Consider the following 9,682-nt stretch of genomic DNA (forward strand, 5'->3'; position numbering starts at 1 on the left):
GAGACAGAGAGACAGAAAGCGAGAAATCACCTCCCCAGGGGGGATGGCCACACCGCAATCCCTTCTCCTCCATTCTCCTCTCAGGATCTTGGGCACGCACGCACATGTGCCCGACATGAGTTTTAAGCCATCGGGTCCAGGACGCGCACCACAGTCGACTACATGGGAGTCCAGCAACATAGCCATTACGCTAACTGCTGGTCCCGGTCATAAATATTTTTAAAGTGAAGGAGGCTATGGCTGACTGCACTTCAAGTCCTGGACCAGGTGGCTTGAAAATCACTGGGTGCATGTGCACGCCCAAGATCTCACGAGAATGGACACAGGATTGCCGTGTATCCATACCCCCGGGGAGTGATTTCTCACTCTCCTTTTCACTGTCTGTCTCTCCTCGTCAGTACACTCACCCTAAGGCAAAAACCTCTTAAAAATAAAAAAATTGAAAAAAAAATTTGAAAAAGTGAGGCCACTTCCCAACTTGAACCTAGGGAATAAATCATTCGTGCTTCTTCTAGGACAAAAAAAAACGTATAGGAAACAGAAAAATCAAGCCCTGCTAGTTGACCTGTTTTTGTTTTAATAATCTTATTTTTATTCACTATCCTTGTTATTTCGTTTGGCGGGGGAGGGGGGCAGCAAGCCGCCAGTTCTGACACTCGGTCAGCCATGTGGGAACCCAGAGCCTTAACAACCATGCCTTTTCTTTAAATGGCAATAGCTTGGCCAGTTCCAGGGCTTGACGGCTGAGGCAGTGGGATCCTCCAAGACTGACCCATTGTTCAAGTCTTAGACCAGGTGCAGGTACTTGTGTCTGAGTATCTAAAGAGGAAAAGGGATCCTCACATGACCATTCCCCAAAATGGATGGGGGTGGTACTTTCTACCTCTCTATTTCTTTGGTGAGCCCTCTAGCAAAGAAAATAAAGCAAATCAATGACAACAGCCGATGAAAATGCTGTCTTGAGCTAGGACTAGGGACTTCAGTACCACCTGGCCAGGGGGTCTAAGCATTTAGGTCTAGCTCCACAACTGCTTTCCACAGTCTCTACGTGTGCACGCTTTTAACCATCTCCAAGAAAGACAGGGCTGGTCTTCAACCCTTCACTAGGGCACGCGATCGATCCCGTTCGTGAAACTTGCAGCTTCCTGGGACTGGGTATTTCCAGCGAGCTTCGTATTCAAGAGAAGGACCAACCCCCGCCAAAGGGCAGAAGAAACTGACGTTCACTACCTAACCCAAGACGCGCAGCCAGCCTTTCCTGAAGCAGGGCCCCTACTTGCCTCTAGTCTGTCGGCAAAGACCAAGCGAGGCATTGTGGGACCTCGTCTCCTAATACGCAAGTGCCTACCGGCCTTGCTCAGCTTCCGAAGCCAAGTCCGGAAGGCCGTGGCTGCTAGAGATGACGTAAGTGGCACTAGTGAATTTCGTAGGTGCGCAGGCGCAGTGACTCCGGGAACGCCGGAAGCGCTGGGGAATGGGGAGGTTGTGACGGTTTCGTCCGCGTCGAAGGGGCGGGTGGTCCCTAGAGTGGCAGCGGTAACCGTGAGGCGTGGCACGACCCGAGCCTTAACGATAGAGTTGGACCTGTCGCGCCAGTCGCCAACCAGCAGTTCCTTGCCCCGCTAAGTGCTGTCCCGGAGCGCCATTCCGTACACCCGCCAGCGAGCCGTAACTGCCGCCCACCTTCAGCTCTTTCTCTTTCCTTTCGCTCAGCTTAAGGGAAGCGTGAAAGACTTGGGAACGCCCCAAGCCATTTCTGCCGCTGCCTATCGCAAGTGCCACTACTGTCATGGGCCTCACCATCTCCTCCCTCTTTTCTCGACTCTTTGGCAAGAAGCAGATGCGCATTTTGATGGGTGAGGGACCGCGGGGCGGGGCACCAGTGGGGATGGAGGAAGGCCAGGTCTCTGCGCTGCTTTGGGGCGTGTGTTTTCCTCGGAGGGCCGTGGCGGGAGAGTGGCCTGGGGTTGAAAAGAATCCTAACCGGGAAACAGTGTAGTGAAGGTTGAAGCGCTCAGGACAGGGCCTCGAGCAAGGTTTTCTCTTTGTGGGCTAGGCTTTCTTTTTTATTTTATTGGAAGCCGGATAAGCTTGGGCGGAGATACTGAGAAAGCGAAATCTCGGGAGCAGACATGTGGCCCTTTCGGAGGGTTGCGATCTGCATCCTCTATTCCTTCCATTTGACCAGAGGTCTGAAGGGAGGCAGAGCGACTCTAACCTTTCTCCACCCTCTTTCCGCTTCATGTACCCTGCAAAGTCCATTGGTTTGGGAGTACGCAGCTGCCTAGAGTTCGGAGCTGGCCTGTGCATGGCCAGTACATGGCCAGTACATGGTGAGGAGGCTCACAAAACGGCTGGAGTGCTCAAAGCTCGCTCTGCTAAACTTCCTCGCACTAATTCCACCTCGAATTTTTCTTCGTTAATAAGCTTATTTCCTAAAAACTGAGTTTATCATGTGTCTGCTGTTTTTAAGAACTCCAATATATTAGATTTATTCTTTGGTTTTCAATCTTGTTTTTATCCACCTGATCTAAAATGCAATGCCCAAAACTTTTAGGAGGTAATTTTAAAAAAAAAGAAAAAGAAAACTTGATAAATCGGAGCCAGCAAGTGGTTTGTTGGTTGAGCCCCTGGACTCCCACATTGTTTACTGCCCGTTGAATCCCAGACCCGGCAGCTTACTTTCTCTCTCTCTCTTTTTTTTTTTCTCTCTCTCTCTGGTGAGTGCACATACAGCATAGCAAATTTAATAATAATAATATATAAAATAATTCTTTTTTTAAAAACATAATTTTTTAGTAGCTGAAAATGTCATGATGCTTCATTTTAGGGTAGCATTGTTAAATAGTAACAACAAAGTTGATTTTTTTTTCTTTGTAGAGGTTTTTGCTATAAGGCGCTTGCGCTCACCAGACAGACAGAAAAGGAGAAATCACCCCCCAGGGGGGATGGCCATGCCTCAATCCCTTCTCCATTCTCCTCTCGGGATCTTGCGCACGCACGCACACGCGCCCGGCATGAGTTGTAAGCCACCGGGTCCGGGATGTGAACCGTGGTCAACTACATGGGAGTCCAACAACATAGCCATTACGCTAACTGCTGGTCCCAACAAAGTTGATTTTTGAAATTCTTTTAGAAGCTACTTTTCTTTCTTCCTTTTTATTTTTTTAGAGGTTTTTTGCAATAGGGCATGTGCTATCACCAGAAAGATGAGAGAAAGGGAGACAGAAAGCAAGAAGTCACCCTCCAGGGGGAATGGCCATGTGGCAATTGCTTCTCTTCCCTTCTCCTCTAGGGATCTTGGGCACACATGCACACATGCCCAGTGTGAGTTTAAGCCACCGGGTCTGGGACTTGAACCATAGTCGACTACATGGGAGTCCAGCAACATAGTCATTACACCAACTGCTGGTCCCCTAGAAGCTGCTTTTCAGGGGGCACTTTGTTTGCTCAACTGCAGAAGAGTATGTCATGTGGGAGATATAAGCAATCCCTGCCTGATAGTACTATGAGCAGTCTCTACATCACAGCTGAGCGCCATGGATCTGCATATTACTGAAAGGAGTCCCACTTCAAACACTGAAACTTGTTGGTTCATTAACTTGTGTTCTAGAGTGGGGAAAAGGCTTTCTTTATTTATTTATTTATTTATTTATTTGAGAGGTTTTTGCTATAGGGCGCGTGCGCTCACCAGACAGACAGAGAGAGACATAGAGATAGAAAGCAAGAAATCACCCCCCAGGGGGGATGGTCATGCCGCAATCCCTTCTCCTCCATTCTCCTCTCGGGATTTTGGGCACGCACACACATGCGCCCGGCGTGAGTTTTAAGCCACCGGGTCCGGGATGCGAACCGCGGTCAACTACGTGGGAGTCCAGCAACATAGCCATTACGCTAACTGCTGGTTCCCAAAAGGCTTTATTTTGAAACTGTACTATCAAAAGTTTTCAAAAGCAGCTTCTGTAATATTACAAGGTTTATAAAGAGGTAGAGTATACACATAGGTTTGTGCTTCACTTTACTATTAATTCAATTTCTTTACAATTCATAAAAGCATTCATTCATTCAAAAGGATAAATCAAAATACTTCTCAGAGTTTCTCACATTTCCTTTATGAAGAGGACAGAATTATTTTAGGAGGACAAGCGTGTCGTTTAAGGTTTATATAGCTGAAAATTGGCAGTTAGAAAAACAATCTTTGTGATAAATAAATGTCCAATCTATTCTTTAAAGAAATTAACCTGTACATGATTGTATTCATGAAAATATATAGGTTGGGGCCAGCAGGTGGCATGATGGTTAAGAGTGCTGGGGGACCAGCAGTTGGCGTAATGGCTATGTCACTGGACTCTCATGTTAGTCGACCGTGGTTCAAGTTCTGGACCCTGTGACTTAAACTCATGCCGAGCACATGTGCGTGAGTGCCCAAGATCCTGAGAGGAGAATGGAGGAGAAGGAATTGCTGTGTGGCCATCCCCCCTAGGGGGTGACTTCTTGCTTTCTGCCTCTCTGTTTCTCTCTGTCTTTCTGGTGAGCACATGCACCCTATAGCAAAAACCTTTAAAAAAAAAAAAAAGTGCTGGACTCTCATGGCCAACCACAGTTTGAGTTCTGGACCTGGTAGCTTGCTTTCTCACTTTCTCTTTCTCTCTTTCTCTCTCTCTCCCTCCCTCCCTCCCTCCCTCTCTGGTCAAAATTAAAAGAAAGAGAGAAAGAATAATAAAATAATTATTTAAAAAATGTATATAGGTCTTTTCATTAAAGATTTATAGTAAATGATTTGCTGTTTTTTATGTCCTTAGTCTTTTATGATGGCTACAAGTTTCAGATGGGGAAGAAAAGCAGAAGCATGTCATAAGCATTTTTCTGTATCACTATATTGGAGAGGCACTTCCCTGTCTGCCAAATGATGATTGGAAAAAATTGGAAAAAGACAAGTATTTAACTTTCTGCATTTGTGCAGTCCCTTCTTCTCTGGTGATTTTGGGTGTACATGCAAATGTGCCTGGCCTGTTTTTCAAGCCACTGGGTCTGGACTTGAACCATGGAGTCAGCTATATGGGATCCAGCACCTTAGCCACCACACCACCTGGTGGCCCCTCGTTTATGAATTTTTTTTCCCTGAAATTTTTGGTGTAGGGCATGTGTGCTTGCCAGAGAGACAAAGAAAGAAAGAGAGACAGAAAGCAAGAAATCACCCCTGAGGGAGGAAGGTCAAATAACTGTCCCTTCTCCTTCATTTTCTTCTTGGGATTTTGGGCAGCACTCGCTCAGCATGAATTTCAATCTGTGGGGTCCAGGATTCGAACTGCAGTTTGCCCATGTGGGAGTCCAGCACCTTAAATAGTATGCGACCTGCTGGCCCCTGAGTCTTAAGGTAATCTTTATTCACTTGTGCTCCTGTGCTCTCTTATTCAATTGCTTTGTGTTTTTAAAAGTGGTGATACTTAAAAGACTTCATTAGGACTTGAAGTGAAAGAAAGATTATCCAATCCCATTTTTTATATATATTTTTTTTTTTTTTTTTTTTTTTGGGGGGGTTTTTTTTTCAGGAACACGTCCACCCCCCGCGCCAGGCAGACAGAGAGAGACAGAGACATAGAAGGCGAGAAAGCGAGAAATCCCCCCCCAGGGGAGATGGCCACGCCGCAATTCCTTCTCCTCCATTCTCCTCTCGGGATCTGGGGCATGCACGCACACACACCTGGTGTGAGTTTAAGTCACTGAGTCTGGGACGCGAACCGCGGTCGACTACATGGGAGTCCAGCCACATAGCCATTACGCTAACTGCTGGTCCCATCAATCCCATTATTTTATGGTGAACTTCTTTGGCCTCAGTTTTCTACAGCAATCTACATAGCGGTACTTAATTGGTTTGTGGCAGAACTAGAGATTAGAGCCTCAGTTAGCCAGATACTGTTTTTTGTTTTGTTTTGTTTTTACTATTAAATGATGTCTCTCTAGGGAACCAGCAGTTAGCGTAATGGCTGTGTCGCTGGACTCCCACGTAGTCAACCGTGGTTCGTGTCCCGGACCCGATGGCGTAAAACTCACGCCAGGTGCATGTGCGTGCATGCCCAAGATCCCAAGAGGAGAATGGAGGAGAAGGGATTGCAGCCATCCCCCCTGAGGGGTGATTTCTTGCTTTCTGTCTCTATGTCTCTCTGTGTCTGTCTGGCAAGCGCACGTGCCCTATAGCGAAAAAGTCTCCAAAAGAAAAAAAAAAAAAGATGTCTCTCTAGATTGAGAAAGAAAAATGGAAAGGCTTTTTCTGTACAATTGGTTGGTTGCCTTTGGGAATCAAAAGCGAGATAATTTCATTTCTAACTCATATTCATGCCTTAAACAGTCAGCTTTTACTTTCAACTATGATTTTATTGTAAAATTTTTTCTTAGCGTGTGCTTTTTGATCTAGATTTTAAGTCTATAATGTCTTTCTAGTTGGATTGGATGCTGCTGGCAAGACAACTATTCTGTACAAACTGAAGTTAGGAGAGATCGTTACCACCATTCCTACCATTGGTAAGAAAGTTTAGAGATGACATCATAGTGACATAAAGTGAAATATCAGAATACAATCTAATTTTAAACAGTCGTTTTGTTAACTTGGTTGTCTTAGACTTTTAGATAGCTATTCTAAAAGAATTCTGCAATCAATGGGTTTATGACTTCACGGCTCATTATTGTACAGTGTTCATTTTATTCTTTGTAGGCTTTAATGTGGAAACAGTAGAATACAAGAACATTTGCTTCACAGTGTGGGATGTTGGTGGTCAAGACAGAATAAGACCTCTCTGGAAGCATTACTTCCAGAATACCCAGGTAATGAATGCTATGAATTTTTACTACTTTTATGTGTGGTTTTCATGCTCTGAACTGTATGCTACTCTCTAGTGTTTACTTGGATATTGCTATTTATTATGGGAGGTGGCATTCTTATTACTGCTTCTGTAGTCTTCAGTGGACTCTCACTGTATTATTTTTTTTTTTTGGAGAGATTTTCGGTATAGGGCGCATGTGCTCGCCAGACAGACAGAGAGAGACATTAGAGACAGAAAGCGAAAAATCACCCCCTAGGGGGGATGGTCATGCCGCAATCCCTTCTCCTCCATTCTCCTCTTGGGATCTTGGGCACGCATGCACGTGCGCCCGGCGTGAGTTTGAAGACACCGAGTCCAGGATGCAAACCACGGTCGACTACATCCAGCGACAGCCATTACGCTAACTGCTGGTTCCCTTTCACTGTATTTTTGAAGGCCAAATTACCTAGAGTTTGGAGAGCACGATAGCCATCACAGGAAGATTTTGAAAAATGAGATGGGACAAATGGGCTGTGATTCTCAAGAATGAGTTAGATGTTCGGCAGCCTGTGATGTGGTGGTTAAGGAGGCCGAATCCCACATGGCCGGCTGCGTGGTTCAAGTCTATGACCCAGCAGCTTGAAAATCACACCACGTGTGTGTGCGTGCATGCCCAAAATCCTCAGAGGAGGTGGTTAAGGTGTTGGACTCCCACATGGCCAGCTGCAATTTGAGGGGTAGACCTGGTGAATTGCTTCTCTCTCTCTTTCTCTGTTTTTCTCTGACGAGTACATATGCCCTATAGCAAAATTTTTAAAATAATTAAAAAATTAAACAAGTAACTCTATATATATTTCAAAAAGAACAAATAATAGAAAGCACGCTTCCTAAATGAAGTGCCAATGCCTTATTTTAAAATACTCTAAGTGGGGGAGCCAGCAGGTGGCATTGTGGTTAAAGCACTGGACTCCCACATGGCCAACTGTGGTTCGAGTAGTGGACCAGGCAGCTTGCTCTCTCACTTTCCCTTTCTCTCTCTGGACAAATTAAGTAATAATAATAATAATATAAATAACAAATAAAATTAAATAATTCAAAAAAAGAATCCAATGAGTAGAGCACATTAGAGATGTATATTAATTAAACAATACTGGCCATATCTTATTAACTGAAGTTGCATAATAGATATAACGGGAAAAATTATGCTATTCTCTCTACTTTTATGTATATTTGAAAATTTCCATAATATTCTTCCTTATGAGAGAGAGTCGAGAGTGGGATAAAGGAAGAGAGATGAACATATACATTTCAAGTAGGACCCCTTCACAGCCTACCAATTCATTAAGATTACAGGCATGTGGCCAGTATGCTGTTTGGCTTCAGAACTGAACCAGTGTCTGGGACCAGCAGTTGGCGTAATGGCTATGTCACTGGACTCCCATGTAGTTGACTGTGGTTTGAGTCCCGTACCTGGTGGCTTGGACTCACGCTGAGTGCATGTGCATGCGTGCCCAGGATCCCAAGAAGAGAATGGAGGAGAAGGGATTGCAGCATGGCCATCCCCCCTGGGGGGAGTCCAACACCTTAACCACCACGTCACCTGCTGCACCTGCTGGCCCCTATTGTTTGTTTTTTAATTTGCCAGAAGGCATGTGTGAGGGAGAGGGAGAAAGCATCTACTAACGTGGCATCACCATGCTGCATTCCCTTCTTTTTTTTTATTTTTTATTTTTAGAGGTTTTTGCTATAGGACATGTGCGCTCGCCAGGCAGAGAGAGACAGAGAAACAGAAAGCGAGAAATCACCCCGGAGGGGGGATGGCCATGCCACAATCCCTTTTACTCCATTCTCCTCTCGGGATCTTGGGCACGCATGCACACACGCCTGGAATGAGTTTTTTTTTTTTTTTTTCCTGGATTGAGTTTTAAGCCACTGGATCCGGGACGCAAACCATGGTTGGCCCCATGGGACTCCAGCGACATACCCATTACACTAACTGCTGGTCCTGCTGCATTCCCTTCTAAGTTTTTCCATCCTTTAGGATTTGGGGCTCATATGCACATGCACCTCATGTATTTTTCAAGCCACTAGGGCTAAGATGGACCACATGGCTAGCCATGTGAGTGCCATCTCCCCTAACCATGAGGTCACTGGGAAACCCTAGGAAACTTTTTTTTGTTTGTTTAAGATTTTTTTTGTCATAGAGTGCATGTGCTCACGATAGAGAGAGAGAGAAAAGAGGGAAAGTGAGAAGTCACCCCCGCTCCCATTGAGAAATGGCCATGCTGCAGTCCCTTCTCTATTATCCTCTTGGGATTTTGGATGGGCACACACACACACAAGTATCATGCATGTCTTTCAAGTTGCCAGTCTAGGACTTAAACCTCAGAGTTGGCCATATGGGATCCAGCCACCTTAACCTCTATGCCATCTGCTGGCCCTAGTCTTTTTTTTTTTTTTTTTTTGAAAGATTTTTGCCATAGAGTGTATGAGCTCACCAGAGAGAGGGAAGTGAGAGATCACCCCCTAGGAGGGATGGCCATACCACAATCCCTTACCTTCATTCTCTCCACATTTTGGGTACACAAACACACACACCTGGCATGATTTTTCAGCTGCCATGTTCAGAACTTGAACCAGGGTCAGCCTTGTGGGATTCCAGTGCTTTAACCACTATGCCACCTGCTGGCTCCATTTTTCTTATTTTAATTTCCAAAGTGTGTGTGTACTTGCTGGAGATGGAGAGAGGGAAAGGGAGAAAACATCCTCCAGTGAGATGTGTTCACATCACAGTCCCCCTCCATTTCTCCATCCTGTAAGGATTTTGGGCATGCATGCACACTCACCCAGCATGTTTGTCAAGCCACTGGGGCTGGTCTGGG

At 45.4% G+C, this 9,682-nt stretch overlaps 1 protein-coding gene across 2 annotated transcripts in view; it reads left to right on the forward strand.

Moving 5' to 3' along the window:
* The window catches only part of LOC102475234 (ADP-ribosylation factor 4-like), a 21,148-nt gene that overhangs the window by 3,210 nt on the left and 8,256 nt on the right, over window positions 1-9,682 (forward strand). The window contains exons 1-3 of one of the 2 annotated variants that reach the window (XM_006167462.3): window positions 1,442-1,856; window positions 6,442-6,522; window positions 6,713-6,822. In XM_006167462.3, the coding sequence (XP_006167524.1) occupies window positions 1,790-1,856; window positions 6,442-6,522; window positions 6,713-6,822 (258 nt within the window). In that variant the 5' untranslated portion in view covers window positions 1,442-1,789. Of the gene's footprint in view, window positions 1-1,441; window positions 1,857-6,441; window positions 6,523-6,712; window positions 6,823-9,682 lie in introns of those variants that run through there. The other variant, XM_014583808.2, reaches the window with a different exon arrangement.

The sequence above is a fragment of the Tupaia chinensis genome, unplaced genomic scaffold (assembly GCF_000334495.1).
Source record: "Tupaia chinensis unplaced genomic scaffold, TupChi_1.0 Scaffold144804_1, whole genome shotgun sequence".
Taxonomy (NCBI): domain Eukaryota; kingdom Metazoa; phylum Chordata; class Mammalia; order Scandentia; family Tupaiidae; genus Tupaia; species Tupaia belangeri.